At 47.1% G+C, this 14,345-nt stretch overlaps 1 protein-coding gene across 1 annotated transcript; it reads left to right on the top strand.

Annotated features, from left to right (window-relative positions):
• The first annotated feature begins 318 nt into the window (after window positions 1–318).
• On the top strand, window positions 319–14,200 carry SNAPC4 (small nuclear RNA activating complex polypeptide 4). Its single transcript, XM_065737257.1, has 22 exons — window positions 319–372; window positions 973–1,155; window positions 1,646–1,771; window positions 2,238–2,316; window positions 2,519–2,600; window positions 3,149–3,253; window positions 3,873–3,945; window positions 4,267–4,431; window positions 4,625–4,772; window positions 4,885–4,991; window positions 5,258–5,352; window positions 5,818–5,912; window positions 7,245–7,330; window positions 7,847–8,230; window positions 8,685–8,774; window positions 8,983–9,226; window positions 9,321–9,391; window positions 9,677–9,751; window positions 9,989–10,016; window positions 10,671–12,670; window positions 13,025–13,157; window positions 13,711–14,200. The coding sequence occupies exons 1-21, from the start codon at window positions 370–372 to the stop codon at window positions 13,151–13,153; spliced, it is 4,368 nt and encodes a 1,455-aa protein (XP_065593329.1). The 5' UTR covers window positions 319–369; the 3' UTR covers window positions 13,154–13,157; window positions 13,711–14,200.
• The last annotated feature ends 145 nt before the right edge of the window (window positions 14,201–14,345 follow it).

Below are 14,345 nucleotides of genomic sequence, written 5' to 3'. Positions count from 1 at the left end.
CGGCGGCGCGCGTCGCGTCGGGCCCGGGAGCTGCGGCGCCGCCATGGCGCTGAGGGGCGGTGCGGGCCGGGCCGACCTGGACGCGGAGCGGGAGAAGATCCGCCGCGAGATCGAGGAGCTGGAGCGCAGCCTGCAGCTCGGCGCGGCCAGCGGCGATGCGGGGTCGGACTGCGGCCTCAGCTCGGGTACGCCGCGTCCCGCCGGGCTCCTCGCGTGGGCTCCTCGCGTGGGCTCCTCGCGTGGGCTCCGCTCGGGGCGCGCTGTCCGGACGGGAAAGGGCCGTGTCTGAATTCGCTGCCATTGACGTTGTTGTGTTTTTGTGGTCCAGCAGACGACGCTGAAGGTGATAACTCCGATGCCCGTGCGGAAATGGTAACTGTTTTCTCTGAGCGCATCTCGACAGAAACTGTCACCTTGTCACCAGGAGGTTTTCTTTTTGCTTCTTTGCAGTGAGGGAGGAATTGTACCTAAGACTAATTACAAATCCACTTGCTGATTGCTTAAATAAGATTTTGTGGCTCCTGAGAGCAGAATACCCGGGTGCAAAACACTTAGAAGTAATTCAAGCTCTGCTGTGTGTCTGAAGGGTGGGGTAATAAATGGAGAATTGCTTCAGGAGGAGAACAAATGAGGTGGAAATCCGAAGGGATTGTCCTGGAGTGGATCCTTAGCAGTGTGGGGACTCCAGTGTAACTGTTGCTTACAGTTCTGCGGCCGGTGGCACCGGGCTGGGTTTTGCCAGGGGTGTCAGATGTTGGTCAGACCGGGCTGAGCTGGAGGGCAGGAGGAAGGAGAGCTGGGCAGGGCTGGGAGCTGCCCTTGGGAGCCCTCAGAGCATCTGCCAGGGACAGAGTTGTGTGCTTCCAGCTCTTCTGGAAATCACTTTTCTGGCACAGTGGAAGTACTTGCTTTTAAAAGCAGGAGTTCCCTCTCCCCTACCCTTTGCCTCTAAAATGCCATGTTTTCCTCAAGGAGGTGGAAGGAGAAGAGGACACCAGTGATGATGATGATGATGATGATGATGATGATGATATCGAAAGTAGTCTGCAGGAAGATCCAGAAACGTGTCTGCAGATGAACTATGTGTATCAGGAAGTTATCCAGGAAAAGATTGACGAAGTAGAGCTCCTGATTGCCCAAAACAAAGAGCAGCAGGTGGGCAGGACAGATCCTGTGCTTTTCTCAGTTACTTTTGGCTTTCATCCTTTGCCCACCAACCACACTGAAACGTCCTGGGGCATTGTTAACGTGAGAGGCTGCAGCACTCATGGCCCTGATTTATTGCTGGTGTAGCAGTCATCTTGCTTGTGTGGGAGCCGGGATACGTGGGTTCAAACCAGTGTCACCTGAATGCTGACCTGAAGGGCTTATTTTCTTGGGGCTTCCATGATTTCCTATCACCAAAAATGCTCTCACTGGAGTATAATATCTTCTGTTTTAGCCTCGCATAGTGAGTTGTTGCCTTTGTGTGTATTTACATTTCTCATTACCACCTGCATTGTACTGCACTGTGAGGCTCCAGGTCTCACCTTTCCCACGTGCTGTGCTGCCTGGTGCTGCAGATTGTTGGAATGACTCCTCCACTGTTCCCTCGAATCAGGAAATTCAAAGGAGGTACTGATGTTGTTTCATTCTTTTATTGCAGAAGGAAATCTTGTGTGAGCTTGATGGCAGAAAAGCAGCAAAGGCAGGAGATGGTAGGAACTTACCATCAAACATATTTTTGGGCCATTTTATGAAGCCATACTTTAAGGATAAGACAACAGGAATTGTAAGTAAATATAACTGCCTGATAGCTTTCTTCTTTTCAGTGATATATTTAACTATAACTGTATTATGACTGTTCCATTCTGACTGTGAATGTCACTCTAGACTTTACAGTCTTTTTTTCCCCTCACACATTTCCTGCTGTCTCTGTTGGATCCATTTGTCCAACCTCTGTGTGGCTGTGACATCTGAGAGCTCTGAGAAGGGGCATTGCAGCCGTGGGGTGATTGAAGGTTCTTTGTGTTTTCAGCTTCATTTTGGTTGTGCTTCTTCATCTCCACAATCCAGTTCTGCTTTCTTTGAAGTTCTTGTTGGCTTTGCTTGTTTTCTGATGTCAAGGTGACTGAGCAGCTCTAGTGTGACAGTCTGCACGTGTTTGAGTTGTCAGTCTTTTTGGTAGCAGCTCATGCTGGAGTTCCAAGGAGAATAAGCAGGTTTTCTATGTGTATAACCATTCCAATCTTTATTAGGGCCCTCCTTCCAATGAAGATGCCAAGGAAAAAGCAGCTCAGGGCATAAAATCCTTTGAACAACTGCTGTCAACAAAATGTAAGTAACTGTACATGCAGTTCAGTGTTCTGCAGCAGCTATAACGTGTGTAATCACCTAATCCATTCCCCAGCTCTGTGTTTAGCCACCTGCACTTACAATACGTCACACCTGAATTCACAGAGCACTTCTTACTGAAGTGGGGAATGCTTTGGCAGTGGTTTTGCACTAATGACTGAACACTTGCTTTTGTTTTGCCCAGGGAAAAGCAGAGAGAAGGTGTTGTTGCAGAAGTCAGTCGTTAGTGACAGCTTGCAGCGCCTGCTCCAGCCCAAGTTACTCAAGTGCGTACTGTGCGATCTCGTGGGAACAGCACAGCTGAAGGAAGGAGCTCCCATCTTCCTTCAGCAAGTTCTCACGTTCACTCATTGCAGAGTAAGGTTACAAAGCACAGCAGGGATACTTTGTCACTGTTGGACCTGGGAGGGGAAGAGGTTTTGTATAAGATAGTGTGGCATTTTATAGTCTGTTTCCCCTTTGACACAATGGTGTAACCTAAAACAGCTCAGGGCTTGAAGCTGAAATTGTGCTGTGTTGCAAGTGAGTGATAACAGCGAGTCCTTGGAGAGATTTACGTGCCTGTTGCTGGTGCAGCTATTGCTGAATCTCTCTGTAAATACCAAAGTGATTAATCTGAGAGCTGTTCCGGGTCAGCTGTTTGCACTGAAGCAGCAAAATAGGATGAGTTTACCATGTGGGAGAACCTAGAACAGTCTTGCTTACTGTAGGAAATAAGCTGAAGGAAAGAATGATCCTCGTGGGGAATCCACTTTTGCCACTCATCCTCTGATGCCATTGAGTCTTCAGTGACGTTGAAAATGTCTTTGAACAGGTTGAGTTACTCGAATCAGAAACTGGAAAAAGTCAAGACTGAAATGGAGAAACAGATCTTGGAAAAGCAAATCAAAGAAGTGGAACGGGAAATAGAGGCAATTAAGTGAGAAATCTTCTTTATAAGATCTTGATGAGAATGCAAATCTGTTCTGGGAGGCTGACTTTGATAGTGCCCTCCTTCCTTGAGCATTTTGGGGTATGACGTTTGGAGAGAATTTACAAGTCAACACAAATAAAGCTGTGAAGTGCTGTTCAGACTTGACAGAGCTCTCATACCTGTGGCTGTTCACCAGGAATCATGCTTTGTGCATTCATAGATGCACCTAATGACCAGGATAGCTGGAATAGTTCTTGCTTTAGCACTGAGGAGGTGGAGCACTCTGCAAACGTTACTAATTCTGAGCTTTTGTGTGTTGGCAAATCTGGGGTAATGCATTCTGATGCTGCATGGAGCTGTTTCTCCTGCTGAGCCAATGTCATCTGTTTTCCAATGGTGCATTCATTGCATTCAAGTAAAATTACTTTGATAAGTCCAGTAAGGAGGAAACCTTGTTTGTGAGTGAAGCTATTGATGTTAAAGAGCCTGGTGCTTCGAAGTAGTAGGTGTTGGTGGAAGTTAATAGCAAGTGAGGGAGCATGGTGAGAAAAGATCAGGCTGAGAAAGTGACTGTTTAATTATATAATATGTGGTGGTTTCTTCCTCTTTATATCTTCTGCTGTAGCCAACTTCCAGAAAGTGACCTGTTAGGAGACAGATTTGATGAGCATGACTGGGAGAAGATTTCAAACGTTCATGTAAGTTAAGAGATGAGCTGCTGTGTTGCTTCCAACATCTGTCCCTTTTCTCTTGAGGATTACCTGACCTGCTGTCATTTCCATCCTCTGATCCCCTCATGCCCTTCTGTAAATTGACTATTGTGTGGTCTCCACGTGGTAAGCATAGAAGCACTTAACATTTGATGTCACTGGTTAAATCTGATGATTCAACTCTGAAATAATAACACTAAGCCCTGCGTAGAACACAGGCTGTGTTACACGTATCAGCATTCATTTCAGCCCAGATGTTTGTCCCAGCTACAAAACAGGAGAGATTTTTTTTCTCTCTCTCTCTTTTAGTTCGATGGGCAGCGTAGTTCAGAAGAGCTGAAGAAGTTTTGGCAGAACTGGGAGCATCCAAGCATCAACAAATCTGAGTGGACAGAGGAGGAAACGGAGCGGCTGAAGGATATCGCTGCTGAGCACGGCCACGTGGACTGGCAGGCTGTGGCTCAGGAGTTGGGGGTGAGGTGTTGGGGGTGGGAGGTCAGGTAATTCTGACAATACCTCATCAAAATCGTTGGAAAACCAAGTTAATATTAATTCACTGTTAATTAATGCTTTTGTGAGGAGTATTTGTGAGCAGTACCTGAAAAATCGGGACTTTGCCCTCCTAAATATGCAGCTCTGTGAGCAGCTGTGTTTTCTTTCCATGAAGACAAACAGGACAGCTTTTCAGTGCCTGCAGAAATACCAAGCCTGTAACAAAGACCTGAAAAGGAAAGAATGGACCAGAGATGAAGATAAGATGCTTTTGGAGCTTGTTCAGGAGATGAGAGTGGGAAGCCATATCCCTTACAAGAAAAGTAAGTGACCTACTAAGGAAAATATTTGTTTGAAAAGATTACAGTTGCAGATGTTAATAAGTGAAGAAATATTGCTTGCAACAGAGTTTGAAGTACACCTTTGCATTTGTAGTTGCTTATTACATGGAAGGAAGAGATTCTGCTCAGCTGATTTATCGATGGACAAAGAGTGTAGATCCCAGTTTGAAGAAAGGGCCCTGGACACCGGAGGAAGATGCTGTGAGTTCTGCTCTCTGATTCCCCAGAACTGTGAGGTGTGGAGGTGGGAAGGTTGGATTTGCAGTGCTGCATGGTTATGTACACGTAAGCTTTAATACTGCACAAAGGACTGAGATGGGCAGTTTATGGGTCTGGAGGTCCTAGCTCCCAAACACCTCTGAACTGAGACTTGTAGTTCTGTGGGAACATACAGCTGCTTCTGATTCAGGCTGTCTAGAACCATTACTGACAAGAGCTTCAACTCTTCCTGTCTGTGATTAACACAGATGCTGTTGGCTGCAGTTGAGAAGTATGGAGAGCGTGACTGGTATAAAATTCGGACGGAAGTACCGGGGAGGAGCGATGCTCAGTGCAGTGACAGGTCAGTGTGCAGCATGCAGCAGCTGTTCCCTCGCAGCCCATTGCCCAGAGCCAGGCTGCCTCTTACTTCACAAACGTTTGCTTTGCTTGCAGCAGTGTCGTCTAAGATGGTTTAGCACAAGCTGGAGGGGCTGTTGTCCTAAGCAATGCAGAGGGATCTAAGGTGCCCCAGTCAGATTGGTGCTGAGCCATCTTCAGCACTGAACCCAGCTTCAGGAGACCGAATGCAGAATGTTCTCATTTCAGTGATCTGTTTTGCAACTGCTCATTGTGGCTTTTAACCATGCAGGCTGCTGTTTCTGAGAACAAAGAGTATAACTGTGCTGTATTATAGGAGTAGCAATGGATGCTTTGAAAAGGGAAAGGCCTGATGAGAATGCAGGGTGTGTTCAGCCTCAGATTATGCAGTGCTGAGCAGTACCATAGGAAGTGAAGCGTTCCTCACTTTAATGTTTTTTATTTGAAGGTACTTAAAAGCATTGCATCGTGATGTAAAGAAGGGCAAATGGAGTTTAGAGGAAGAAGAACAACTCATTGATCTGGTTCAAAAGCATGGCCTGGGTGAGTGTTCCTGTGGCTTAATTTATAGCTTAGAAAAGTGTTGTTTTCACCTTTATTATTTGAGTTTCTTCCTCTTCTGTTTTTAGAGGCAGTTTCAGGCTCTGCTTCATGCTGATGGTGTCAAGCTTCCTTACATGCAGTGGCCTTCTCCCAGAAGTTCAGTCATTAAGGAGTTGTGTAGCTGTGTCTGTCATGGCTGCAATGCCTGGTTGAGCAGAGCTCACACAGTCTGTGAGAGTTCTCTGATTTTCTCCAGGGCTACTTTCTTTAACAGACAGGAGCTTTTCAGCATTAGGCCTTAACCTAATTTAATTTAGTAGTTGGGTAGAGATAGTGATAGGAGGATGGTTGGACTAGATGATCTTATAGGTCCTTTCCAACCTTATGAACTTATGAACTTATGAACTTATGAACTTACTTATGAACCTTTTAGCCTCCATCTGAGCGTGCTCGGCTGTGTCGTGCTGCTGGTTTTTGTCTCTGGTGCATTTATTTCAGTTTCTGACCTTGGCTGAGTGTATAGAGGAGCAAAGTCCAAAGAGATCTGTGAAAAGACAGAGATGAGGGTTAAGATTTTATCACCCATTCATATCGTGACTGACTCTTATACAGGGAGTGCAGAAGTGTGTGTGGTGTTCTGCCCTGAAAAGGAAATCTCCTTTCCCACCCCCTACTCTTTTACACTCTGAATTTCACAGCACTCCTCTCTTTGCATATGATGAGCTTGTCAGGGTAGGTGAACAGTTCTCCTGCTGGATCTTCTTAGGTGCAATCTAAAGCAAGACAGGCACTTTCACAATCTCCCTAAGAACATAACTCTAAAATAGCAGAAGCATTTTTGGGGTACGAATAGCTCCAAACCTTTTCAGAGATGACATTATGTAAGTGTCATGCTTGCACTGCCTCCATCAGACTGCATTACCTTTGCTTACAGGTTGTGGTGCTACTGAAGCACAGCAATCTTGTCCAAGTGCTTTAATGCACGGATGTGTCTGTAAGTTCTACTGTGTTTCAGTACAGTGTAAATGTGAGGTGACTTAGATTCCCTGAAAACACAGCACTGCAACGTGATGCTGGCCTGAGGAAGTTGGTCACAGTTATTTAAGGAGGTGCAGCATTTCTCTGAGTAACCTCAGAGAGCCTTTATGTGATTTCAGCATCTTTACAAAAGTAACAAACACATCAGCCCCCCACTCCAGCAAATCAATAAACCCATCCAACCAACCTTTGTTTTAATGTGGGTGCTAACGTCCAGCTGCCTTTGTGAAAGAGAAATACTGTTCCTTTGCTTTGTTGCATCAGTAGGTGTGCTCTTCCCTTCATCCTATTTAGGTCACTGGAGTAAAATAGCATCTGAGTTGCCACACCGGACCCGCTCCCAGTGCCTGAGCAAATGGAAAATCATGATTGGGTCGAAGGTATTGCACAGATCCCTCCTGTCTCACAGTCCCATCTCTTTAATTAAGATTCTCCAACCTAAAAGTGAAATCAGTACCACGGTTGACTTTGACTTTGCACAGTGAAGGTTTTGTCATGGATGTTTGAGGTCTAATGGGCAATGTATGAAAGCAGGGTTTTTGTTTTTCCTGAAGGAATGAAGTTAAAGGTGTTGTATGTTTGTACATTATCCATAACTCAAAAGGCCTGTGAGGATGTTATGTCAGCATATTTGCATATTCTTGTATGTACCTCTCGAGTTGCCAGTTCTGGTACAAGGTACTCCATAAATTCTGGCTGCTTAAGACCACATTTCAAACACTGCTGTGGTTTCCTTGTTGAAGCACAAGCAGGTGCTGCTGCACTATCTGTTTTGAAACCACTTTTCTCTGGTAGAATACCACCCCATGAAACTCTTGGCCTTACTGATCTGAGAGGTTTGCAAGTCAAGGGTGACCTCTGGCTGAAGCTTCTCTGTGCTCTTTTTGGCTAAACAGAAACAGTCTAGGTCAGTGAAACGCCAGCACACAGAGGAGAGTTCCAGCTGTACAGAGAGCAGCAGTGACGATGCAGAACTGGACTTATCAGACACTTCTGAGGAGGAGAAGCCGAGTAAGGAGGAGAGCACCTTTCCCAGCATTGATTTGTGGATACCAACACAGGCAGACGTGCAGGAGTCGTGCCAAGGAAGGCACCACACTTCGTCTCCTTTCTCTTTTGTGAGTGCTCACAGCAGCAGCAGAGTTCCAAATGCGAGGAGCGATGGAGCTGAGGAAGGAGCTGCTGCTAAATGCACAGAGCTGAGCACCATCGTGAAGGGCATGGCACGGCCCCATTCAACAGACATCACTGTGAGGAACCCAGCAGAAGAAATTAACAAGGTGAGTCCTGGCTTCCTCGAGCTGCTCTTGGTGGGATTTGAGCTTAGATCTGAAGCTGCCAGGAAGAACGTTAGCTGCAGTAAAGAGAGCAATTGTGATGAGATAGGCAGATGATGATGATGTTTTACACCTGTTACCTGCTTTCACTGCCCCGCTGGGGGGTGCTGTTGCAAACTGAGCTGTGTAAATAAACAGGAATTCCTAGCACTGCCCCAACCCACCACCTGTAACGTTCTTTCCCACCCACAGCATCACCAAAACAAATCTTTTTCCATACCTTCACAAAGCAGGATGGGCTGGTGAAATAAGTCCCTTTGCTCTGCTGGCCGGGCTGTGTAGACAGTTCAGTAACAGAACTGTTGAGAACTTCTGCACCTTTTGTGAGCAGCATCAGCACAAGTAACTTCACGTGGTGTGCTTTCCCTTACACCTCTCCTGATGTGCTCTTTTGAAGGCTTCCAGGAGTGGAAAGCAAATGCTGCGGGTTGCTCTGGCGGATGTGAGAAGAGTGCTGAGAGAAAACACGTGCTTTCAGAGGAAACTTGTGAGTGCCGCTTTCGTCTCATCTGCTTTTGTGGTATGGGCACTGCCAAAGCACATGTAGTGGGAAGTTAACATGGAGTCATAAATCTTATTTTACTGCAGCCCCAAGAGGAAAAGATCACAGGGCAGTTGTGGGGGGAAAAAAAATAGGGACTAACTTTGTTAGACCCTTCCTCATTGGAGCTCCAATTGTGTTTGTTCACGTGCAGCAGTTAAAGCTGGTAATGTCTTCTGCCACCTCTCCAACAAAGACATCTGGAGTTGGTACCTCTGCTGCTGAGAAGCACAGGGGGCTGCAGAGCACCGTGGGGAAAACTCGTCGCCAAAGGAGAGCGCATTGGAGGACAGTGAGCCTGGACAGAAAGCTCCTCATGGCAGTGACGCCTTGGGTGGGCAACGTGCTGTTGCCTTGCACCTTGCAGACTGGGAAGATGGCATTTTATCAAACAAAAGGTAGCAGGAACCCAGCAGAGATGGTGCTCCTTTACTTTATGTCCCCGTCACAATGAGTGTTCAGCTGATTTTTGCTGTTGGGCTTTATTTCCAGCTTACTCTATTCAACAGAAGCTCAAGTCGGTCAGCCTCTCCAGCACTCCCCTGTTCACGCTATTCATTCAGGTAGGTTTAATGTCTCAACAGCATTATCTGCTTTAAACTTGATGCTTAAAACCAATTATAAATCTTTCATTTAAATTAATCTAATTACTAGGTTAATCTGCTCTCTTGGCTTGCCTATCATATTTAGTACATCCTGCATCCATTCTGATGCTGTCACAGTTTTCTGCAAGTGTGAAGACGTGCCCAGAATGTTTCAGTGGAGCCTCTCCCATCCATCTTGTAATGCTGCTGGCTCTACCCTAACGTTCTTCTGAACCACCCTTTAATGAAGTGCTTCTCTTGCAGCTCTTTCAGATTGACACCAATGGCTGCATGAAGATCATTCGGGAGAGGAGGGTGGATGCAGCGAGGCCTCAGCAGGTACTGTACCCCATCAGTTTCTAAGCTTTTCCCACTTGAGTCTTCACCAAAATAGGCAATGAGTGTCAGAAGTTGGTACTGTTTATGTGTTACCAGCTGATTTGGGTTCCTAGGCACAATAAAGTGCTGCCTGTGTGGCCATTCGGATGTTGACAGATGGGGGTTTAATTGATATCTGTGCTGTTTTAGTGATCTTTATGTGTCTCAAGCATAATTTAATGTAATTTTTTCTTGCAGGCTTCCCAAAACTCGGAGACTTCTTCAGGTACCTCCCAAAGCATTTATTTCTATGATGCATGGGAACTTTCTCTTAATTTGTCACCACTATATTAATAACCAGTTTAACTGAAGGAGAACTTTTGAAACAAAATACCTTGTCTTGCTCATTTCTGGTAGCTCTTGGATCTTTCAGTTATTGGCTTAGTGCATTAATCTTGGTAAGGACTGGCAAAAATGCTGAAGGGCTGGGAGCTCTGTGTTGCTGTGCCTGTGTGATGCTCTGTAGGCTGTCACTGTTAGACCTCTCTCAGGCAGTGTACTTGCTGTTGGCTGAGCCACCAACCAAAGCCTTCTTTATAGTTGTTCTGGCTGGCTGGTGTGCAGTGCCTGTGTGGCACTGACAGTGCAGTTCCTCCTGTGCAGTGTTACAGTGCACTCCTAACTCACCTGTGATTCTGGGGAAACAGTTACATCAGTACTGAGCAAGTTAGGATTGCTGCATTGGTGTTACTGTGATATCTGAAGGACCTCAGGAAGAGGACTGATTGAATAAGCACTGCAGTATTGTAAGAACTCTCTCAGGCAGGAGTTTTCCTACTCCCTGTGCAAGATATTTGATATCTAATAGCTACAAAATGGCATCTAAGATCTTTCTTCCTTTTTGAAGACTTGTTTTTCTTCTCCCTTATTCACCTCCCAGGCAATGCATCACAGCAGACTGCTCCCCGTGTACAGACAGCTGTCCCACCTCTTCCACCTCCTTCAGCCCTTCCAGCCCAAGCTCAAAGGCAGAAGCCTAAAACTGTCTCAGAATTACTGAGAGAGAAGCGACAGAGGGAGAAAGCTCTACAGACAACAGTATTTGTTGCCCCACAGATGATGCTTTCGGGGCCTTTGGTAATCCAGCCCTCACCACAGCAAGTGATTCCTTCTGCACAAGTGGGGAGCAAACCTGGAGCAGTTGGCTGTGCAGACAGCCAAGTACGGTGTGTGCCAGCTCCCCCATCGGCGTTTGCTTCTGTTTCAGGTTCTGCTTCTTCCCCTGTTGTGCTTGAAAACCGTTCTCCATCAGTGCCACAAGTTGGGGAGAGCCCTGATTCCTCGCAACAGATAAAAGTACAGTCTAATAAGGAACCAAATGAGCATGCTCCACAAGGTACCCCTGGAAGAGGAGTTCTGCCAGGCCCGCATCCAGCTGCAGCAGGGAAGGCCCCAGATCAAGGGGGCTGCAATGGCCAGGTCCTCACTGGCAGCTTGGCTCCAGTAGTGTTGGAAAATCAAGCTTTTGTGCCACGTCGAGTTACAGTGGTGCCTTTTGGCACAGAATCTGGCAACAGCAAACTGCCTCTTCCTGCACCAGTTATCTTTGAACTGAGGCATCGTGGGCCGGTCAGCGTAGTGCCTGCTCTTCTGACGCAGCAGCCTGGCTCCTGTTTGACTCCTGACAGCATGCTGCCTCTCACGTGGATTCTAACACAGCAGGCTTTGCTGCCCAGCGCTGTGCAGGCCATGCTGGGTGCTCCCCAAGGTCTGCCAGCTGCTGCTGTGAGGAGTCAAAGTCAGGCAGGTGCGACATCCAGTGGCAGCACATCTGGTTCAGGAGTGCCTCCTGTATCCACTGGGGTAAATATGCCTCAGCCAGGCCACGCAGAGACAGAAGCAAGTCCCCAGTTAGCTGCAGGGGTCCCAGCAGGGAAGGCAGCTAGCGTGACCCATTCCACAAGTGTCCTGCCTGCGAGCTCAGCCGATCCTGTGTGCAGCACGTCTGCTGTGTCTGCACCTTCGGATAGTTCCTCCAGGACTGCTGATTCTTCTGCAGCTCAGCATGCTCTTCCAGGTGGTGCACCGACCCCGCGTGCTCAGCTGCTGCCCCAGGTGCAGCTACCTGCAGGTACTCAGGGCTCTGCTTCCCACTGCGTGACAGGTGTTGTTAGCTTGGGAAGGAGCCAGGACTCATCTACGACAAATGGATCATCTTCCAACTCGAATGCCCTTAAAAAAGGGGTTGTGCTCCAGCCAAGTGCTTCAATTCCTCATAACCGTGTTGCAGAGAATTCTGAAGGCTCATCTGCCCAAGCGTTGAAGTACAGACCCATTGCCTCCAAACTGCCCACTGCACAGACTGCAACTGCTCCACCCCAGCCAACCACCTCTAGTGCAGAGAAGACTCTGCTTGACTATAGCTTGATTTCCCTTGAAGATGAGGAGCTAGTGAAGGAATGGCTGAGTGGGAAGCAAGGTGTCCACGTACCACCACTGCAAACCAGGTTGCCCTATTTCCCACCTTTTTTGTGCAACTTAAAAGCCCTCTCCAAGTTACTTCTGCAGAAGGCAGCTCTGGAAAAGCAAGCAGCACGTCTTCTGTCCCCTGATGGCAGTCAGGGCGAGGGTGAGGTTGACTTGAATGCTATCACAGAACTGGTGCACGAGAAACTGGGTAACGACCCTGCTTTTCTCCTGCTGAAAGCCCGCTTTCTAGCAGCCTTTACACTCCCTGCTCTACTAGCAACTCTGCCTCCTCCAAAAGTGGCAACAACTCTGTCAGCCAGCAGGAGGGAATATGGAGAGAGTGATGAAGAGGAGTGGCAGAGTGAGGAGGAGGCGTCTGAGGATGAGAGCTGTGGGGATGAATTAGATGCACAGTCAGATGGGACAGTTGGTGATGAGCCTGGAGACCGAGGTGCTGATTTTCCAGATAAGGTAAAGCTGGATATAAATAAAAGTCTCACTGTGGTGGGTGTAACCTCTGTAGCAAAGAGCTATGTCCAGGCAAAGAGAAACCACACCAGGTGTGTTCTGGCTGGAGAGCAGTATCAGAAGTGTACTCTGTAGGAAGAAGTGCCAGTGTTGGCTGAGAACTGTGTGTGTGCTGGGATGTTTTGTGTTTGCTGGGATCGTGGTGATAGTGTTGTCCCATGCTTAATTTTGAGTGTGAATGGAATGTTGTTTTAAATCTTGCTGCGCTAACTAAAATAAAAAGATGACAGGAAGTGTTTTCTTGTAATTCTCGTTTTTGTGCTGCTGTGCAAACAGTCTGTCCCCATTGTGTTGCAGGGCATGGGAACTGAAGAGATTGCTGCACAGTCCATCGTGGACACCTGCACTGATGGGACTGCCAGCATTCCTCAAATCAGGAGAAGTGCACGTGTCAGGAAAAGGATCCGAAAGAGGAGGAGGGTGTGAGAAGGTAACGGCAGGAGCCGTCCTGTGAGCCTTGTGTCTCTTGCTCTTAAAGAAAGAACCTGAAATACTTGTGCCTGAGGCCCAGCTCCAACAATGAGTCATGACCACAGGAGGAGATTGAGATGGTTTTGACCTCTGTTCCCTTAGGACACAGAGTCCACACTCACTTTGTTAATCACACATTAAGGGTAATACAGTGACATGCAGGAGGAGGGGAAGTTGGTGTTTGCGCTATAAAAGATCTATAAAGCTCTGAAGTTTACGTATCTGGCAGCCTTTTAGACCCTGCTGCTGCCTGATAGCATTACAGCTAGTTGGTATAATGAAGTCCTGGGTGGTTTCCTCTCTGTGTGTAACTGGGCACATTCTCAAGGGTACAAGTGCAACCTCTTAATGTGTTGTGGCCTGTAGTGAAACGAGCATGAATGGCTTTTGATTTGCTTCTTGAATGAGATGCTGCTCTTACTTTTTCTTCCCCCTTTTAAAACTGCTCTTAGAAATGTTAGCTTCCCTGTTAAGAAGTCCTGCAACTGAGAGCTGTTTGTGCTGTGTTCCAGGAGCCACCTGAAGGAGGTCTGCCCTGCGGCGTGGCAGTAGGAGATGCTCTTTGCACTATTCACTTCTCACACTTGCAACAAGCTGACCAGGCAGAGCTGGGGAGGGAAACATCCAGGCTGGTTTCTCTGCCACCTAAACAAGTCTGCTCATTTAGACAAGCTGCAAGTAATGAAATGGAATTGCTGGAGGGATGTCTTTTGGGCACAGACCAATTCTGTTCTCTTTCAGCCTAGCATTTGCCATGAGTGCTGGGGGGTAAGAGCTGGTGGGGACCTGGGGAAACCAGCAATGACAGTTATTTTCTTTTTGTGCTCGCCCCTATTTATGTAAATGTTTCTGTGTTCAGAACACGTGGTTCACTGAATGGCTTCCTGATGCTGTGATGGTGTTTCGTTTGGCAGCTGACTGAATGCTGCTCGATAAGCAGGTTAATTTTTTATGGAAATGAGTCTTGAGTATTGGTTGAAATACAGATGTTTATTTTTCTCACTTAAACTATTGGTGTCTTCTGTGTGGTTTTTTTTTTATAGTAAATAGTGCTTTTAGTAACGATGTGATGGATGAGTGTGATTGCTAATGAGAGAAATGAGGCTTGCAAGCAACATGAAAGCAAGCCAGGGAGAATGTGGAAAAT

Source organism: Cyrtonyx montezumae, unplaced genomic scaffold (genome assembly GCF_038088225.1).
Source record: "Cyrtonyx montezumae isolate F1298 unplaced genomic scaffold, pur_monq_1.0 scaffold_20, whole genome shotgun sequence".
Classification (NCBI taxonomy): Eukaryota; Metazoa; Chordata; class Aves; order Galliformes; family Odontophoridae; genus Cyrtonyx; species Cyrtonyx montezumae.
The sequence above is the reverse complement of the archived record's forward strand: the minus strand, read 5'-3'. Positions and strand labels throughout refer to the sequence as shown.

Bases quoted from the DNA above. Each gene is read 5' to 3' on its own strand.
- SNAPC4 (XM_065737257.1), top strand. The intron at 8,775-8,982 runs GTGAGTGCCGCT...GTTCACGTGCAG, and splicing joins CGTGCTTTCAGAGGAAACTT to CAGTTAAAGCTGGTAATGTC. The intron at 9,227-9,320 runs GTAGCAGGAACC...CTTTATTTCCAG, and splicing joins GGCATTTTATCAAACAAAAG to CTTACTCTATTCAACAGAAG.